The sequence below is a fragment of the Oncorhynchus nerka genome, linkage group LG8 (genome assembly GCF_034236695.1).
Source record: "Oncorhynchus nerka isolate Pitt River linkage group LG8, Oner_Uvic_2.0, whole genome shotgun sequence".
Classification (NCBI taxonomy): Eukaryota; Metazoa; Chordata; class Actinopteri; order Salmoniformes; family Salmonidae; genus Oncorhynchus; species Oncorhynchus nerka.
The window spans coordinates 55,815,695-55,834,983 of NC_088403.1; the positions used below are offsets into that span (position 1 = coordinate 55,815,695).

Here is a 19,289-nt window from a genome sequence, read left to right on the forward strand (position 1 = left end):
TCTGTTACATTTTGTATCAAGACTGCCCAAATGTGCCTAATTGGTTTATTATTAACATTAAGTTCATAACTGTGCACTCTCAAACAATAGCATGGTATTCTTTCACTGTAATAGCTACTGTAAATTGGACAGTGCAGTTAAATTCTTGTTAATCTAAGCTTTCTGCCAATACCAAATATGTCTATGTCCGGTGAAATTCTCATTAGCATACGTTAGCTCAACCGGTCCATGGGGAACCCACTGATCCTGTAGAAGTTTATAACTGACAATACAACAGAATGTTTAAAATACATTTATTTGGCAATTGTTGTAATTGATAACATTGAGTACAAAACATAGAAGCCAAACAATGAAAGTGGTAAGACATTTTTATTACAGATACCTTGACATCTTTGTAAATGTTAAATGTCCAGAATCACAATAAAACATGCATGTATTCAGTCACTGCATGACCAGTGACAAGCTCTAGTTTCAGAGTTGTGGATGGCAGCCGCACTACCAAATAAGTAGATTAAAGACTTGATTTACAACATTTTTGTTGAAGTAGTAAAACATTCTTGCTTGTATGTAGACAATATAAATCTTGAAGCACACTAATGAACTATGGCAAGAAATTATCTGAAATTAATTTCAGCACGATGAACAAGTCTGCTTCGAGATGTATAGGAAGGACTCAAATATTAAACCCCATACTTCGGGGAATTTACTGAACCCAAGTCAGAAGTACAGTACTGTACAACATAGTGTTGGACACATGCCATGAGTCAGGCTAAGTGCTTGTTTAGCAATAGCAAACTATCCTCCCACACTGCTTTCCTAGGTGACCTCCAGATTGGTGACTTTGTTGACGATGTGGGAACGTCGGGGCACACACTCCAGGTCGTACTTGCTCTCGTAGATTGTGGGGCAGAGATTCCAGCGGTTGTTGCGATAAATACCCAGGTAAGTGTAAACATCCGGCTTGAAGGACAGCGAGCATTTGACCCCCGTGGCCCGGATGACTGCATCCAGCCTCATCACCTCGTTCTCGTCTGTAAAGTCCTTGTTATAGGAACAGATGACGTGCTTACGGTCAGACTTGTAGTCGCGCGGGCTCACCTTGGTCTGGAAGATCTTCCCTTCCAGGGCTGCTCTGGCCACACACTCCCAGGCATGGTCCACCTTGAAGCCTGAGTCCAGGTGCATCAGCCACTTGCCGGTGAGCACCCCGTGATTCAGTGCCAGTTCCTTCACCGTCTGGAAGGTGATGGTTCTTCCGCTGGTCAGCAGTCTCTCCCAGCTCGCCTGGAGTCCAGTGATGTCCCCTGTGGCAGGGCAGTGGTCCGGGCCCAATACAGCAATCCACCCCACAGGTCCCTTACCACCCTCCTCGTCCCCAAAGCGCCCCACCTGGGATGGCCTGTTGGTCTCCAGCCAGCCGTCAAACTCAGCTGCAGACGTTTTGCGAGAGTCAAATATGATCCAGGGGTCCATGTCTGCAGCCATGGACTCTGCTGCATAGCTCTCTGCAGATAATGGCTCTGGGTTCTCCACCTCTGCCCCCTCCTTTGGGACATCTTCCTCCACCTGAACATCCTCCATGGTGGAATCTCAATAAGGGGTTCCTGGGATGGGTTCTCAGCAATGGTCAAATGGGTGCACAATTCTCCTGTAGATAAGCATGGATGTTAGTTTGAGTATGAAAAGTTATAAAACCTTGTTCATGAGAACACTGCCTTTGCACTCATCCCGAACAAGCATACAACAGAGCATGGAAAGCCCATAATGATCTCGTACAACCAAAGATGGAAGCTGTTTTGGCGTAGCTTTGTTAAACAGCTAGCTAGCTCGTTAGCATGGATAAATGTTTACAACTCTGTATTTACATTTTACTTGCATGAACAGAGCAACTTACAGTATAGTAATGAAATGTTTCTGTACTAAGGTAGCTGACCAGCTAGCAATGTTTAAGCCTGCTCAAGTCTCCATGATTTCAATGTCGCTAGCAAAACTTTGAAACACGCTGTATACAAAATAGCATGCAGCCTCGAACGGTACCCAAGCAAAATCAAAAAAAATCCTCACTGTCAACTGCATTTATTTTCAATAAACTTATTAACATGTGTAAATATTTGTATGAACATCACAAGTTTCAACAACTACGACAAACTGAACAAATTCCACAGACATGTGACTAACATAAATGGAATGATGTGTCCTTGAACAAAGGAGGGGGGGGGCCAAAATCAAAAGTCAGTCAGTATCTGGTGGCCACCAGCTGCATGAAGTACTGCAGTGCATCTCCTCATGGACTGCACCAGATTTGCCAGTTCTTGCTGTGAGATGTTACCCCACTCTTCCACCAAGGCACCTACAAGGGGGGAAATGGCCCTAGCCCTCACCCTCCGATCCAACAGGTCCCAGACGTGCTCAATGGGATTGAGATCCGGGCTCCTCGCTGGCCATGGCAGAACACTGACATTCCTGTCTTGCAGGAAATCACGCACAGAACGAGGAGTATGGCAGGTGGCATTGTCATGCTGGAGGATGATGTCAGGATGAGCCTGCAGGAAGGGTACCACATGAGAGAGGAGGATATCTTCCCTGTAACGCACAGCGTTGAGATTGCCTGCAATGACAACAAGCTCAGTCTGATGATGCTGTGACACACCGCCCCAGACCATGACAGACCCCCCCACTTCCAAATCGATCCCTCTCCAGAGTACAGGCCTTGGTGTAACGCTCATTCCTTCGACAATAAACGCAAATCTGTCCACCACCTCTGGTAAGACAAAACCGCACCTCGTCAGTGAAGACCCCTGCCAGTTGGTAATCCGTCTGGCCCCACAGCCTTGTGTATGTTGACCTGTTTAAAGGTCTTACTCACGCTGGCTACGGAGAGTGTGGGGCAGCAGGGTAGCCTAGTGGTTAGAGCGTTGGCCTAGTAACCGGAAGGTTGCAAGTTCATACCCCCGAGCTGACAAGGTACAAATCTGTCGTTCTGCCCCTGAACAGGCAGTTAACCCACTGTTCCTAGGCTGTCATTGAAAATAAGAATTTGTTCTTAACTGACTTGCCTAGTTAAATAAAAAAATTAAAAACACAGTCGTCCGATCAGATCACTCCAGAGATGTTTGATCGGGTTCAAGTCCGGGCTTTGGCTGGGCCACTCAAAGACATTCAGAGACCCGAAGCCACTCCTGCTTTGTCTTGGCTGTGTGCTTAGGGTTGTTGTCCTGTTGGAAGGTGAACCTTAACCCCAGTCTGATGTCCTGAGCGTTCTGGAGCAGGTTTTCAACAAGGATCTCTGTACTTTGTTAATCCTTCCCTCGATCCGGACTAGTCTCCCAGTCCATGCCTCTGAAAAAAAAACAAAACCACAACATGATTCTGCCACCACCATGCTTCACTGTAGGGATGGTGCCAAGTTTCCTCCAGATGTGATACTTTGCATTCATGCCGAAGAGTTCGATCTTGGTTTCATCAGACCAGAGAATCTTATTTCTCTCTGGGAAGCTTAAGGTGCCTTTTGGTGAACTCCAAGCGGGCTGTCATGTGCCTTTTACTGAAGAGTGGCTTCCATCTGGCCACTCTACCATAAAGGCCTGATTGGTGGAGTGCTGCAGTGATAGTTGTACTTCTAGAAGTTTCTCCCATCTCCACAAAGGAACTCTCGAGCTCTAACAGAGTGACCATCGTATTCTTGGTCACCTCTCTGACCAAGGCCATTCTCCCCCAGATTGCTCAGTTTGGCCGGGCAGGCCAGCTATAGGAAGTGTCTTGGTGGTTCCAAACTTCTTCCATTTAAGAATGATGGAGGCCCCTGTGTTCTTAGGGACCTTCAATGCTGCAGAAATGTTGGTACCCTTCTCCAGATCTGTGCTGACACAATCCTGTCTCAGAGCTCTACGGACAATTCCTTCGACCTCATGGCTTGGTTTTTGCTTTGACATGCACTGTCAACTGTGGGATCTTTATAGACAGGTGTGTGCCTTTCCAAATCATGTCCAATCAATTGAATTAATTCAGTCTGGCTGTTGTGCAGACCATATTCTCACCAGATGTACTCTTGCTTCTACACACAGCAGTAAATGAGAAAAAAAGACCCCTTAAAATATGCGAATATCGTTCTTTGAATTGATTGACTTCAATCAAGTTGTAGAAACATCAAGGACAATCAATGGAAACAAGATGCGCCTGAGCTAAATTTCAAGTCTCATAGCAAAGGGTCTGAATACTTATGTAAACAAGGTATCGTTTAAAAAATAAAAAAAAATTATACATTTGCAAACATTTCTAAAAACCCGTTTCACTTTGTCATTATGGGGTATTGTGTGTAGAATGTATTAAATAAAACAATTCCCTAAGCATTTTACAAGGCCGTAACGTAACAAAATGTGGAAAAAGTCATGGGGTCTGAATACTTTCTAAAGGCACAGTATATACTGAAACACTCAGTGTAATAGTTCTGAGATGTTCGTTTCCAGTGGAAACTAAGAGTTAGTGTTAACTGTAAGTACAACAAAACTAATAACCCTAGCTACACACTGCAACAAGGCAGTGTAATAGCTCAAAAGTGAACTAGGGATAGTCTACCTACTGTAAGTAGTTCAACAGAAAAACTATAGTAAACCCAACAACACACTGTAGAAAAAATAGTTATGTTTCAATTAAGGGGTATTTACAGTGTACTGTAAATTAGTGCAACAGTTAGTGCAACAGAACTATAGTAAAAACAGCTACACACTGAAACTCTTAAGTGTAATAGATTACTGTAAAACAGAAACTATCACAACCCAGCAATTACGTAATTTAAAAAAAAACACCAGTGTAATCTCACTATGGCCGAGCTAACAAATTTAGCCCAATACTGGAAAATGAAGCCAAATAATACTTTTAAAGTATTATTACTGTGTCTATAGTAAACATGTTATGATAGTATAGAATGGGACCTACAGTATCATACTTAGTCTCATTATCTGAAGGCGAGCTGAATGGCTGTAAGCCTTTCGGTGTGGAAAACTTAAGCCAACAGTGTGAACTGCCTTACCATGAAGGGGCATGGCATTCTACCTCACACGTTTATAGCTTATTTCTTGCTTTATACGTGGGGGTTCTGGTTGGCAGGACTTCAGGAAAGTGTGTTTATAACTGTGCTTAGTCCTACAATGGTCACCTCTCGTTAAGCTAGCTACTTTGCATAGCTCGTTCACCGTGGAACACACAAGAGTCTAGGCAACATGGCTGCGCCCTGTGAAGGATGAACCGGTGCACCTCGCATCACCTAGTTCACGCAGGGGAAAACTGCAAGCCTGCCAGAGTGAAACAAACAGTCTCCCGATCTTGTGGGGTAAACACGGTCCCCGAAGCCGAAGGCTATTACCGGGAGGGTTCCGGGGACAGACAAGTCACAGACAGCTAAGACGAACCCTCAGCGCTGCAATACTGGTAGACAAAACAGAGTATCGCACAGGTCAGTACACTGTCTCAAGTTAAAAAAAACAAGGATAAAACCCAAACTAGACGGCACAAGCCATTCTGTGTGGGGGGACAGCAGAGCACCCTGATGGAGAGGATAGTTAGCTAGCTCGGTCCAAGATATTGATCTTGCAGGTATACTTCCACACGAACAGAGATCTTACCATGCAAATCCTCTGGAATGAGTCAATAAAAGGAAGAGGGTCAGCCGCAGTACTAATCTGAAATTCTGGCTGCATTTTAATTGCGTAAAAGACAAACCCTCCACTTACCCTTGTGGGAATCCTCGCTGTAATCTTTTCCACCGGTCCAGACAATTAGCCAAGCAAGGGAAGTTGGCCCCTCAGCCTTCGCTTGTGATAAGAGTGTACGATTCTGTTCACTTCAGGGCCTAAAACGTTCCATAATTAAATTTGAAGATTAAGTCACCCAAAACTTAAAAACAACAAGTCACCATACAATTGTAAGTAAAAACGAATCTAAAGTTCAAGATTGTGCTACTAATGCACAAACACGTAATGACGTTTGTTTAGCTTTTGGAAATGCTAGCTAGCACATACAACTTTCCCTGACAACAAACATTGTAATTTTCGATTTACCCGATATCTTCGGATGGCTATTATGCGATGTCTGTGGATGGTTTGTCATCTAGCCATGACATGAAATACAATCAAAATTGACTGAGCGCATATAAAAGCACACAGCTACTGGTGGTTCCATGATGAACGAAAACATCCGTGGAACTAACTTTAAGCCAAAGTCGACCATTTAAAATTAATTCCCTCTGCCAGCGCACCTTGCCCTGCAAGTGCCAACTCATCATGCCTCATGTTATCATGTGTCCACTTAGAGGGCTGACAGAGGAAGGTGTGTGTTGTGTTTGGAATGCAGCCAGTTGGTGTCTTTTGTGTTTGGACTGAAACATCTTACTCGGACTGTATCCTGCCGCCCGAAATAATACCACACTGGAGTGATCCAATATAGTGCTACATAACACACATGCCCGCCGAAATTAAACATACAGTCTGCGGATCTTGTGGGGTAGGCGCGGTCCCCGAACCCGAGGGCTATGACCAGGGGGGTTCTGGTGGACAGACAACTAAGACAAATCTTCAGCACCACAATACTGGGATATACCAAATAAAGTATCGCCCAGGTTAGTAATAAAAACAAGGACGAAAACCAAACGAGATAGCACAAACTAAACCGAGTGGGGGGGACAGCAGCGCACCATGATGGAGAGGCTAGCTAGCTAGCTGCGGGTATTACTTATGCGCTTATACACTAACATAGAGCTCTTACCAAACGAATCCTCGCTGGAATGAGACGAGAAAATGAAGAGATGGAAGTAGTGCGCCGACAGTTATTTAAGGATGTCAGCCGCAGCACTACCCGGTACACCAGACTAATCTGAAATTTTTACTCGGGGTGTATCCTTCCGCACGGACGGAGTGATCCAATATAGTGCCACATTACAATTGTATCATGCACTTTTAGCTTTTTGTCACGTATAGCTTGCAATGTTGCATTTTAACTCAACACGGCAGTCATTCGATAATAATCAATCTGTGTTTGTTTATTATGTCAAACCCGCGTGCTGTCTATTTGACCAGACCAGACAGTGTGCAGACTTAGGCGAGAGACCTACGGACCGAGAGACCCTGCGGAACATCTCGAGAAGACGACTTTGCTACGTGCTAGGCTAGCTAGGAGCCAACGATAGGTACCCACTTAGGTGCGTGTTGGAGGGACATATAATAACACACCATTGAAGATTGTTTTAAGTTAACTAGCACGGTTACTCAATAATGCCCAGCAAAAAGAAGAAATATAACGCCAGATTCCCTCCGGTAAGTTGATACTTTGTTTGCTAATCAGTTAGCTAACGGTAATGATCTAGCTAAATATGAGCTGGGACTGCCAACGCGTTTGCTAAGTAGCTTGCTAATGTTTGCTAAAACAGTGCACCCATGAATGGGATTTGGACTTGGTTGCTAGCTAGTTTGCAATACAAGAAGACAAAACTAACTAGTTACTTAGTAGTTAGCTAGCTAGAGCTGTATCGTTCGACATGTTATCTAGCTAATGTGGTAACGAGTTAGCCAGCCACTATTTAGGTGAGGGTGGCCATTAAAAATGCATTGCTGTCTAGCGTGGTCATTGTTATTTGCAGGCTTGCCATCTGTGCTGAGAGACCTGGATTAATTATTGACCAAAATCAGTATTACCATGTTAGGTTGGGATTTGCATCAAAATAAGTGACACATCTTGTATGGAAAATAAGAGGATGTTGCTAGCTAGTCAGCAAACCAGTCCCCCTATGAATGTCATGATACCTGCTGCCGCTACCCACTCAGTCAATCAATGAACATTTATTAATAAAGCCCATTTTACATCAGCAGTTGTCACAAAGTGCTTATACAGAAACCGAGCCTAAAACCCCAGAGGGCAAGCAATGCAGTTTTAGAATCAAGGTGGCTAGGAAACACTCCCTAGAAAGGCTGGAACCTAGAGAGAAACCAGGCTCTGGGGGGTGGCCAGTCCTCTTCTGGCCACCCCAGAAGGTAGAGATGATAAAAGTAAATGGCCACTAATACCAGATTATTCTCATAGATGACCAACAGGGTCAAATAATAATCCCAGGTCAGCACCTCATGAGTAAATGTCAGTTGGCATTTTCATAGCTCAGCATTCAGAGGTCGAGACAGCAGGTGCAGTAGAGGGAGTGAGGTAGCTAGATGGCTTTGTAGATGACCTCCCTGTCTTGAGATGAGCCAAAACAGACTGGGCTGAAACCAAGTAGGTGCATGGGGGTCTCCAGCTAGGTGAACTTGGTAGGAGAATAACACGTACAGCTTCAAAAGAAATAGGCCTGTAGATGATATAATCGTCACCATAACAAACAACTAGCTCCCAGTTCTAGTGTGGTATTATTAGCTACCTATCAAGATTGTCACCATGTTACGCTCTGCATGACTTCTGCTCATTACCTAAATCCTCAGGTGTTGCAAACAGATGGGCCAGCATTTCACAAACTCTGTCCTTGGGACCCCAAGGGATGCATGTTTTGGGTTTTGCCCCAACTCTACACAGCTGATTCAAATGATTAAAGCTTGATGATTATTTGAATTGGCTGTGTAGTGCCAGGGAAAAAAAACAAAACGTGCACAAAGTTTGGGAAACCCTGGGTTTTATTATTATTATTTTTATTTATTTTTTCACCTTTATTTAACCAGCTAGGCTAGTTGAGAACAAGTTCCTATTTACAACTGCGACCTGGCCAAGATAAAGCATAGCAGTGTGAACAGACAACACAGAGTTACACATGGAGTAAACAATTAACAAGTCAATAACACAGTAGAAAAAAAAGGGGGGAGTCTATATACATTGTGTGCAAAAGGCATGAGGTAGGCGAATAATTACAATTTTGCAGATTAACACTGGAGTGATAAATGATCAGATGGTCATGTACAGGTAGAGATACTGGTGTGTAAAATAGCAGAAAAGTAAATAAATATAAATAGTATGGGGATGAGGTAGGTAAATTGGGTGGACTATTTACCGATAGACTATGTACAGCTGCAGCGATCGGTTAGCTGCTCAGATAGCAGATGTTTGAAGTTGGTGAGGGAGATAAAAGTCTCCAACTTCAGCGATTTAAAATGAGGTGTTGGCTTTAGGGATGATCAGTGAGATACACCTGCTGGAGCGTGTGCTACGGGTGGGTGTTGCCATCGTGACCAGTGAACTGAGATAATGCGGAGCTTTACCTAGCATGGACTTGTAGATGACCTGGAGCCAGTGGGTCTGGCGACGAATATGTAGCGAGGGCCAGCCGATTAGAGCATACAGGTCACAGTGGTGGGTGGTATAAGGTGCTTTAGTAATAAAACGGATGGCACTGTGATAAACTGCATCCAGTTTGCTGAGTAGAGTATTGGAAGCTATTTTGTAGATGACATCACCGAAGTCGAGGATCGGTAGGATAGTCAGTTTTACTAGGGTAAGTTTAGGCCTATGCGTTGCACCTTCAGCCATTGCTGTCTGTAGCCTAGTTTCCTTGTCATCTAAACACTGTCAATGTGCTGTTCATGTGTGGTTGATTGATTGATCAATTAGTACAGTCATGCAAATGCTTAATAGCGGTATAATCTTTAAAGCGCTCTTTCACTGACGTTTTCACATTCCTATTACAGGCCAGGATTAAGAAGATCATGCAGACTGATGAAGAGATAGGCAAAGTGGCTGCCGCAGTTCCTGTCATCATATGTATCCTTATCAGGCCCGAGAGCTTCACCTGGCTGTATTTCATTGCATGTTTCAAGTAACTGCATTTCAAAAATGTGTTTATTTGCCAATGACAATATGGAGATTTAGCTTATAGGGTAATTGTTTGTGATTGTGTTGTGCAGTTGAATGAAATTCATTTGACCCACTGTTTTGAGGGTTTGTTGGCCTAGTAACAGTCTAGTGTTCACTCTTGAGTAGTTGTGAAATATCTAACTGTAATTGAGTAATTGAAGACAAGAAAACATGGCTGCCTGGTCCTGTCGGCTGGTGGCTACTTTTCCCTTTTCTTAATTCAACCACCAGCACGAGCTTTGGAGCTGTTCCTGGAGTCTCTCCTGACGAAAGCCTGTCAAGTCACCCAGTCCCGGAATGCAAAAACAATGACAACATCACACTTGTAAGTCATTTATTCAGTTATCAGTGTTGGTCACAAAAGTTAGTAGGACTACAGATCGTAATGGTCAGCATTCTTGCCTTTTAGTGCTTTTGGATCTCTGGGAAAGTAATGTTTTAAACAATGTGTGTCTGTGTGCAGAAAACAGTGCATTGAGCTGGAGCAGCAGTTTGACTTCCTGAAGGACCTGGTAGCAGCAGTGCCAGACATGCAGGGCGAGGGAGAGGAGAACCACGCAGAGGGGGGGGAAAAAGGTGCACGCAGGTAACGGACACTGAATGATACCCACTGTTGACTTGGATAGGATACGACTGATTGCCCCCTAAAGTTTTGGTCAATGGAAAATGTGAATTATGAAATCTTAACTTTGTGTTCTTACTTGGTGTCCTGCAGAGGTCGAAAGCCGGGGTCAGGCCGCAAGAACGGAGGAGCCCGCTCCAAGGGAAAAGACAAGAAGCTATCAGACACAGAGTCGGAGCAAGAGGTCGGTGTTGACCTTTCATTTGGCAGTCACTAAACACAACCTTACCTTCGCTAACAGTAACCTTGTATTGGGGGAAATGTTAGTTCGTTTGGCTAGGTGGCCAATTTAAGTTATATCAGGTGTGATGGGGAAGAGTTTTGAGAGGGAAGAGTGTGGCTTATTTAGCTTTTTGTTGACATGGCAACAGGATGACTCTGAGGATAGCGAGACAGATGGGGATGAGGAGGACGGTTCTCAGTCAAGCACAAACCTGCAGCCGCAATCCCGATTCCACAGGTAAACACACACTGCCTGCCACTCCAGTATCCCTGTAAATTGTAAATATGGTTTTGGGATTGACCCTGTATATAGCGCTTACTTACTTTCTCCTGTTGTTATTATTTCTATTTCACTTGTGTTTTTGTTCTACTCTTTGTGCTACTGATATTGATTACTGTGTTGTTGGGAAAGAGCAAGCAAGAAAGGCATTTCACTGTACTGGTGCACGCAACAATAAAAACTTGAAATACACACACACACACACGCGCACACACTGAAATGAAGCAGATATTCGCTTTTCTGGGTGGTGTCCAGTAGAGTAAAAATCTGTTGATACTTGGACAAGTTCAATGATTACTTCTCAATTACAAAACGTTTCAACAATGTTTTCCACGTCCAGAACATGACTCTTCTCTCTGTTGTGTGACATAGCCCAGACACCATACCACCTCAGTACCTCCACATGGGCACCGCACAGGGGGGCCTGGCCATGTCCCTAGGCTCCTTTGCCCCCCACCCCTCGCTGATGGGCACCGCACCCCCGCCTCCCCCATCCATGCCGCACAAAGACGATGACGACGACGATGAAGACTATGACTCTTAGCTCCCCCCGCTCTTTTTACCTTTCATTTTCTCATAAGTTGTTCTCTTGTTTGGCTGCATTGACAAAGAGTTGGGTCTGGGGAAACGCTCACATGCAGCTCATTGTTCAGGAAAAGTCTACAACTGTCAGTAAGGCTCGTAGACATGACAGCTGCCACCGCTGAAGATGAGAGTAATCGGTTGTATATTATGTTTTAATTATCTTTTTTTATTTTTTTTTTTATTGTGGAGAGAATTTGAACCAGGTTGTTTTTTTAAGACAGGTGGTCGTTCTATTTGGACTACACACACAAAAAAACAGTTGATGCGTCAAAGGCTCTGGCCTAGCCCAAGGACAGGTTTGATTATTAAGTCCCATTGTAGTTTGCACTTTGGTTATTCTCTCTCTGTGTTTTCTGTTTGTGACATTGGTGTTCAAAGAACATATCACTCCATTTCCGCTTTCAATGTCTGCTCAAGTTAGTTTGTGGATCTCAACCGAACCCCTGCGCAGCCTAACAGCCTCATAGAATACTGTACACACAGACACCTACTTGATGATTTCAGAGCAGCAGTAAGTCATATTTTAAAAGTGATCAGCACTTACCTATAGGAAAAGGAGATGAGGTTTATTGTCTGTGAGGATTATCATGAATTTGGCAGAGTGGCAGGTCATCCTCTCCAACTAGTTTGATTGTTAGGCTACATAGGCCCTCAACAAATGGGTAAGGAGATGTATTTTACGAAAGGTTATGAATTCTTGTCAATGCATTTTTTTCCCTTTTTAATTAAACTTTTTATGACAATTTATCCTCATGAAGACCTTGACCGTTTGCTTACTTCAACCATATTCAAATGTAATTATGCTAATGTTTACAACTCCAATTGGATGTTCTTGTTTGTTCATTTGAAATTTGGGTGACAAGTCACTACTTTGGAGGTATGACATGAAATATGTTGTTTTGTACCCCCCCCCCCCCCCCAAAAAAAAATCTCTTGAAGACAAAAGTGTCTGTGCTGGCTATTCTTATCTGAAAGATACTGTGACGCTCCTGAAGCATAACTTTGTTTTTAAAGTTGTTAAACCCCTACCCCTTCTCACCTATAATTTGTTTTCAAGAAGATATCGTACCCCCCCCCACTTGGAATAAAATTAGCCTTTGTATTACGTGTTGTTCTTTTTAGATTGTTTTAATGTCTGTGTCTGTCTTGATATGAAATGTTTAAAGGTAGGCAGTTAAACTTGATGCTGTATGTAAACTTTAACATTCTTTTTATTTTGTATGGGTGAAATAAAGTTCAGATTTCAATAAAACACTGCTAACTTTTTCAATTGTTTTAATTTAGTTTCACATAACTGCATGAGATGTTTTACCAAACAATTCTGTGACATTACAAGCCATGATGCCATAAGCTATTTGCTATTGAGGCCATTGAAACTGGCAATGAACTGAATTCCATTGGCACATAAGCAAAACGTTGCACACAGCTTCACCGTAGTGTAAAATGTCCTTTGTGTTCAACCCCACCCTGCTACCCACATTCTCTTGGCTTCACATTCCTATATGGAAAATCTATATTTCTCTAAACAGCCTTCATGTCTCCAAAGACTTCCTGAGGGGTGTGCCAGACTCTCAGGCATGGATAAAAGAAATGGCCAAGCCGACCATGCATTAGTTGTCAGTACTCCTATGACGTGTATAAACTTTTAAACAATGGCCGTTTGTCACCGTAGCTGATGTGTGTTTTTGCCTGTCAAGGCCATGTCATCAACAGAGTAGGCAAGGTGATTGAAGTGCAGGCCAGCACAGGTCTGATCTGTGGGAGAGGTTTATTTGATTAGACACAGAGAGGAAATACTCTTTCTATTGTCACTCTGTGCACTGTTTACTCCCCTCCTCCCTCCTTATCTTCTGAGTTTGCTTTCATATTGTAAATGTAGCATTAGGCCTGTCTTAGCCACCAGGCCACAAAAACAACTGCATCCTTCCTGCACAAGCAATGAGTCAGTGCTGGGTAGCATGGGGTGGGGGATACATTTTTTACATTTAACTAGATTATTATTATTTACAATGATGGCCTGCTGGGGAACAGTGGGTTAACTGCCTTGTTCAGGGGCAGAATGACAGATTTGTACCTTGTCAGCTCTGGGATTCGATCCAGCAACTTTTCGGTTACTGGCCCAACGCTCTAACCGCAAGGCTACCTGTCGCCTCGATAAATGGGATGGGGGATACATGTGGTGGGAGATGCATGGATGGTGTTTGGTGGGGGAGTTGACTTTAGGAAGCAGCGGAGCAACAAGCACCTACCACGGGGCAGGGAAGCTATTAAAGACCAACACTGTTTCCACATAGCAGCACACAGCAAAGGTGCCCCCTCCCCCATCTACACTACAGTAATGACAAGGACAATTATCCCCATTTCATTTGACTATGATCAACCACAATATTATTTGAGACTATGTAACCCATTATAGGCCTCATGAACTCAATGACGATGTTTATATGCCAACATTTGCACATTGGACCGGACCACTAATTTGCCCCAAGGTAAAGAACAGCCTCGATTTGTTGGGTCAGGGACTATACAAGGTGTTGAAAGTGTTCCACAGGAATGTTGGCCCATGTTGACTCCAACGCTTCCCACAGTTGTGTCAAGTTTGCTGGATGTCCTTTGGATGGTGGACCGTTCTTGATACACGCGGGAAACTGTTGAGCGTGAAAAACCCAGCAGCGTTGCAGTTCTTGACACACTCAAACCGGTGCTCCTGGTACCTACCAACAAACACTTACATATTTCGTATTGCCCATTCACCCTCTGACTGGCACACATACACAAGTCATGTCTCAATTGTCTCAAGGCTTAAAAATCCTTATTTTACCTGGATTCACCTGGTCAGTCTCTGTCACGGAAAGAGCAGGTGTCCCTTATGTTATGTACACTCAGTGTATAACCTCATCCAGTTGTGACACTTGGCCCATAACAATTAGCGGCCCAATGACAATAAGGCTCCCTTGTGCGACATGCGTATTTATTTGGCACTCAGATATTCAAGTAAACCTCAAATGCAGAACACGGGTATTAGGAATTAGTCCGCATATTACTGCCTACTCCATCCTCTCTCGACCAGAGCGAGTTGTTGCGTTGTTTCTCTAATCTGGGCGCAGGGGTATATTCGCCGATTTTGTTGCAAAACGTTTCGTCTGTTGCAACAAAACCGTTTACTCCAAACGGGAAAAGTTTTGCAACGAAAACGAGAGCTTCTATTGGACACATTCAGGTAGGTCCCTCCCCGATTTGTTCCGTTTGCTCTGTTTGCTTCCGTTTGGTTCTTAAACGGTAAACTGTTTCCGTTGCAAGAAGTAATGAATACACCCCTGATTCTTTTCCTGTTGGGAAAAAGTTTCTAAACCCCACCCTCTTCTTTGATTGTAAGCACAGACGTAGAGTGGTTCGAGAACGGGACGAGGGAAGACTCCTTAAGGAAGAGGGGACATGATAACAAATATTAATGCATTAATTATGACATTGATAATAACGACGAGCTTGCCAGGGCTTGGCACTAAAGTATCGTTACGCACAATACAGGATTTGTTTTTGGTGTGCGTTTCTCTTTTAGAAAACGTAGACTCCTAAACAGGTTTGTACAACTCTTCCTGTTGCGAACTAGGTGGATATCAAGTTCTTATTGAAAATACATACGTGTACAATTGAGACATTGTATGTCACCACCGGGTAAGACAGCAAATATGGATACAGTTGCGCAAACAGGTGCGGGATTTGTTGACAGAACGCATATACGTTTTGGCCAGACACCGTTATTCGTGCTCATGGTTTAGGGCGAGTTGGTAAGCTTTGAAACTTGTCGTAAAGCACGGGGTTCTCAGGACTAAATGCGCCTTTCCTGCTATTCTTCTCCTCTTCTCAGCGCTTCCTGCTTATGGTGGCCACAGCACTTCATGGCTAAAAATGCAGAACTCAAAATGGACAGCTAAACGGAGTTGAACTCTTCCGTTGGGTTATCATTGTCCAATGATCTGGATATTCTACAACCACCTGATGCTCATTTTGATATGATGTGATCCATCCTGTGTTCTACACGGTCGTGGTTTTGCTATAGTTGAATAAATTCACCTTTAGTTCATATCTCAAGATGCAGCACCTAATCATTGGTCAATATGTGACAATTTGTGCTGTAGTAATAGAGTAATTAAGTGAGCTATGTGCTCAAACCATGCATTGAGAAACTACACCACAACAGTTGAGTAGAAATTTGTTTTATGGAGACAATTCTGCCTTTTTACACATTGGCACACTTGGCAGGACTGGTCACATCCATGGCCTCTGTTTGATTGTTGCCAGCTCTAATGGAAACATATGCAGTCCATGTCAGGTTGCATGAGAGACATTTTTTATCCTGTTGTCTTTGAACACGGTTGTGTTCCTGTTGGCCAGGCCTTTGAACAAATTTCATTGGTCCCTGATGAGCCAACTAGACACAGGAGAGCGGCACAATAAAGTACATTATTGTATTTTCTTTTCAAAACCATACAGAATCAAACCCAGTGTCTGAACATCTGCTCGTTGTGGCTCCATGGAGCCGCTGAAGAACATTTTTACCCGCGGCCCACTGTCGAACTGGAAAGGTCTGGAACAATCACAAAAAGGGACCTTCACCAATCCCGTGTGGACGGCTTTATTCGACTATGAGGCGTCCGGTAAAGACGAGCTCACCCTCCACAAAGGTGACCTGGTGGAAGTCCTGTCGCTGGACTCTGAGATATCCGGTGACGAGGGCTGGTGGGCGGGCAAGGTCAACAACAAAGTGGGAATCTTTCCCTCGAACTATGTCTCCTTCAAGCCTCCTTCATATGGGAAACTGCAGGGCAATGGAGTCGGCGTGGTTGGGGAGCTTGGGCCAGCCGTAGTGGGGGTGGGGGAGTTCGAACCCGAGGCCGTGGATTTCAGGGAACTGAGCCTCGAGGAGGTCATTGGGGTCGGCGGCTTCGGCAAGGTGTATCGCGGTACGTGGAGAGGTGGGCTGGAGGTGGCCGTGAAGGCGGCCCGCCAGGACCCAGACGAGGACATCAGCGTGACAGCCCAGAACGTGCGTCAGGAGGCCCGGCTGTTTGCCATGCTCACTCACCCCAACATCATTGCCCTCAAAGGGGTTTGCTTACAGGAACCCAACTTGTGCCTCATCATGGAGTACGCATCCGGTGGCCCGCTGAGCCGAGCGCTGGCTGGGCGCCGCATCCCGCCGCACGTCTTGGTCAACTGGGCAGTACAGATTGCTAGAGGGATGCTCTACCTGCACACAGAGGCCATCGTTCCTGTCATCCATCGTGACCTCAAGTCTAACAACAGTAAGTCACCAAACTGGTCACATCCACAGTAGGCTGGTTTTAACGATGCACAGAGGTTAGAACATTGTTATAGACAACACTATAGAGAGCTAAAAGGCCAAACGGGTGTCAACTACTGTGAATTACCACATTTCCTTAGTTCCATGACAAACTGTCAAATTCAGTTTCACCTGTTCAATTGTCTCTGAGTGAAATGGTTAGTCTTTCTATTTGCTGGGGAGCTTGACCTACAGGCCTCAGGACATTGTACTATAGGTTATATTGTTGCATTGCCAGAGGCTACACCTCACCACACACATTCTTTGGCGAAGCTCACTTTTCTCCCCTCTCCACTACAATACCGTCTCTAATAGCTCACAAATTACAAGCACAAACATACACATTTGATTATTATTGTCCCTTCAAATGGCAAAATGGGACACTATTAATTCACTTTGGCTGCAGTCCAAAAGGGATTTCAATTTTGTCCCAGGTTTTGTTGTGTTTGCTCTTGGCTTGATCTCACAGGGAGCGTGGGAAACGAGATGATTATTTGGACAGAGCATCTCTCTCTCTGTTGCGCTACGTTATTGCTTCATGTCATGTGAGCACTGTAGCCTGTATACATATAACAGAAAGAAGAGAGCTCTGTCTGAGGAGATTGTGAAACGTCTAGCGAGCATTTCTCGATAATGAGACCAGCCGCTTCACAAGCAAAGGTCAAGAATTCTAGTGGGTGAATTTTAAAGACCGTCAGAAGTCACACTTTGAACTTTGATGACGTTCATTGCGAGAATGGCCGTGATGTAGGCTTATGTAGGTGTTTTGGGCTCTAGCTTTGGCCATCTAGGCCCTTCCATGGACCTTGTCATTAAACCACATCAAATCGATGCAATGAAGGTGATGCAGAGAGAATTCAACCCTCTCAAACCAAACGCTTCTCGGAACTGTCGGGCTGAGAGGCTTGATAGTAGCCTTGATTGTCAAAACACAAGGCCACCTGAATTCACACAGAGGCAAAACCATTATTATCATAATTTTGACAAGTCCGATAATCCCTGTCAGTGGCTTGGCAATATCTGTAATGGTTCAGAGTTTGTTTTCGTTCCACATCCCCTCCTTTTTCCATTCGTTCAGATCACCACAGACCCACTTCCATCTTGGATAATCTCTCTGTGCAGCCGTGATACGTTAGGCAAACAGAAAAAGATCAAGGTAGTGTTTTTGTTAGACGAGATCGACACCACTTCGGAGAATATGGACCATGGTAGGTCTGTCGTCTTAGTTCTACACCCAATTTCAAGGTTTTCGGTCACACCAAACACTAAGTAGGCCAAAGTATCACTGTTTCAGTCCATCACCTAAATCATCCTCATTAAGAGGCAAGCCAGCAGCTGGGAGAATCCCGGGTCTGACGGGAAAATAATCTGTTTGGGAGTGAGCTGGCAACCGGAGGGTAACTGGTATAAAATCCTGGATGCCATTGCCTTGCCTGACGTTGTGCCCTTTAGCAAGGCACTTAACCCCCCACAGCAACTGCTCCACGAGCGCCCAGTATGGCAGCCCCCTGCCTCAACCTCTCCAACCTGTATGTTTGCCTATTGGAGGGGTTGGGATAAAGCAGAAGTCACATTTTAGTTGGACATTGTGTACAATTGACAAATCAAATCAAGTCAACTTGTTCCCACACACTCCCCTCCACTCTCATTCTCCACTGTTCTGACTGAACAGACATCAACGAATCCACTGGACTGGAAAACATCCCTGTTGCGCAAATATATAATGTTTTAATGTAGGGTTTGTAGGCTACATGGAGCAACACAACCAACACAGTCCCTCTTTGTGATGTAAAGATGTTATCTCTGCACTACCTCCTGCCTCTTGTTGTTTGTTCGCTTCTTTCTTCTCTGAAGCTTTGTCCCAGACCTGCCTATACTTGTCTCTCTGTTGTGGCAGTGAGCAATATACAGTTGTTTGGGGAATGGGAGGTCTGTTCGCTCCCGATGGGTTTCAAAAGACACGGTCTGTTCCTATAGACAGAGCGAGAGAACAAGGGCATGGTTTCTTCAGTGTTTCACCGATCATTTCAAAGTGTACAGGAGAACCACCCCTTTAATCAAATCAAATTATATTGGTCACATCCCATACACATATTTATCAGATGTTGTTACGGGTTTAGCGAAATGCTTTAAGGGTTCAAGGAAAGCTAGAGAGGCGCACAAGTTGGCGGCCATTGAAGGAACATTGAGGTGTTCGAGCTTCTAAAAATAATCACAAACCATTGATCCACAACGAAGTTCCTGCTATTAGGTGAACTGTGAAATAGGTAGCGTAGAGATGTGGTCTTAAGGGCAGATATTCAGAAGAATGCAGAAGGTTCTGGTGCAAAGGTGTCCAATTTTTTATTTCTAGTGTTCAATAGTGATAGCCGGCGAAGACTCCTATTAGCAGGAACAGAACCTGGTAATACCTGGAT

General features: G+C 44.3%; 3 protein-coding genes across 4 annotated transcripts in view; 2 read left to right on the forward strand and 1 right to left on the reverse strand.

The window, feature by feature from the left end:
- Window positions 1–279: 279 nt before the first annotated feature.
- Window positions 280–6,865, reverse strand: lg8h11orf68 (linkage group 8 C11orf68 homolog). 2 transcript variants are annotated; one of them, XM_029667056.2, is made up of 3 exons: window positions 6,760–6,865; window positions 5,730–5,848; window positions 280–1,648 (listed from the first exon to the last, which is right to left on the reverse strand). In XM_029667056.2, exon 3 carries the CDS (start codon window positions 1,579–1,581, stop codon window positions 817–819), a length of 765 nt encoding a protein of 254 aa, XP_029522916.1. In that variant the 5' UTR covers window positions 1,582–1,648; window positions 5,730–5,848; window positions 6,760–6,865; the 3' UTR covers window positions 280–816. The 2 variants fall into 2 exon arrangements, with proteins under 2 accessions (XP_029522916.1, XP_029522917.1); XM_029667057.2 differs by lacking the exon at window positions 6,760–6,865 and adding an exon at window positions 6,057–6,686.
- Window positions 6,866–6,907: 42 nt separating this feature from the next.
- On the forward strand, window positions 6,908–12,798 carry LOC115133627 (dr1-associated corepressor). Its single transcript, XM_029667059.2, has 7 exons — window positions 6,908–7,307; window positions 9,654–9,726; window positions 10,051–10,144; window positions 10,283–10,405; window positions 10,535–10,625; window positions 10,813–10,901; window positions 11,316–12,798. Exons 1-7 carry the CDS (start codon window positions 7,266–7,268, stop codon window positions 11,485–11,487), a joined length of 684 nt encoding a protein of 227 aa, XP_029522919.1. The 5' UTR covers window positions 6,908–7,265; the 3' UTR covers window positions 11,488–12,798.
- A 2,114-nt stretch (window positions 12,799–14,912) lies between these two features.
- The window catches only part of LOC115133628 (mitogen-activated protein kinase kinase kinase 11), a 47,574-nt gene continuing 43,197 nt past the window's right edge, over window positions 14,913–19,289 (forward strand). Inside the window, exon 1 of the mRNA XM_029667060.2 lies at window positions 14,913–16,834. Coding sequence (XP_029522920.2) covers window positions 16,063–16,834 — 772 coding nt within the window. The 5' untranslated portion in view covers window positions 14,913–16,062. The remainder of the gene's footprint in view (window positions 16,835–19,289) is intronic.

Excerpts from the sequence above, each read along its gene's own strand:
- lg8h11orf68 (XM_029667056.2), bottom strand. The coding sequence starts at position 1,581 with ATGGAGGATGTTCAGGTGGAGGAAGATGTCCCAAAGGAGGGGGCAGAG.
- LOC115133627 (XM_029667059.2), top strand. The coding sequence starts at position 7,266 with ATGCCCAGCAAAAAGAAGAAATATAACGCCAGATTCCCTCCG. Across the intron at positions 9,727-10,050 it reads CGCAGTTCCTGTCATCATAT|CACGAGCTTTGGAGCTGTTC; the intron begins GTATCCTTATCA and ends TTCAACCACCAG. Across the intron at positions 10,902-11,315 it reads CCGCAATCCCGATTCCACAG|CCCAGACACCATACCACCTC; the intron begins GTAAACACACAC and ends TGTGTGACATAG.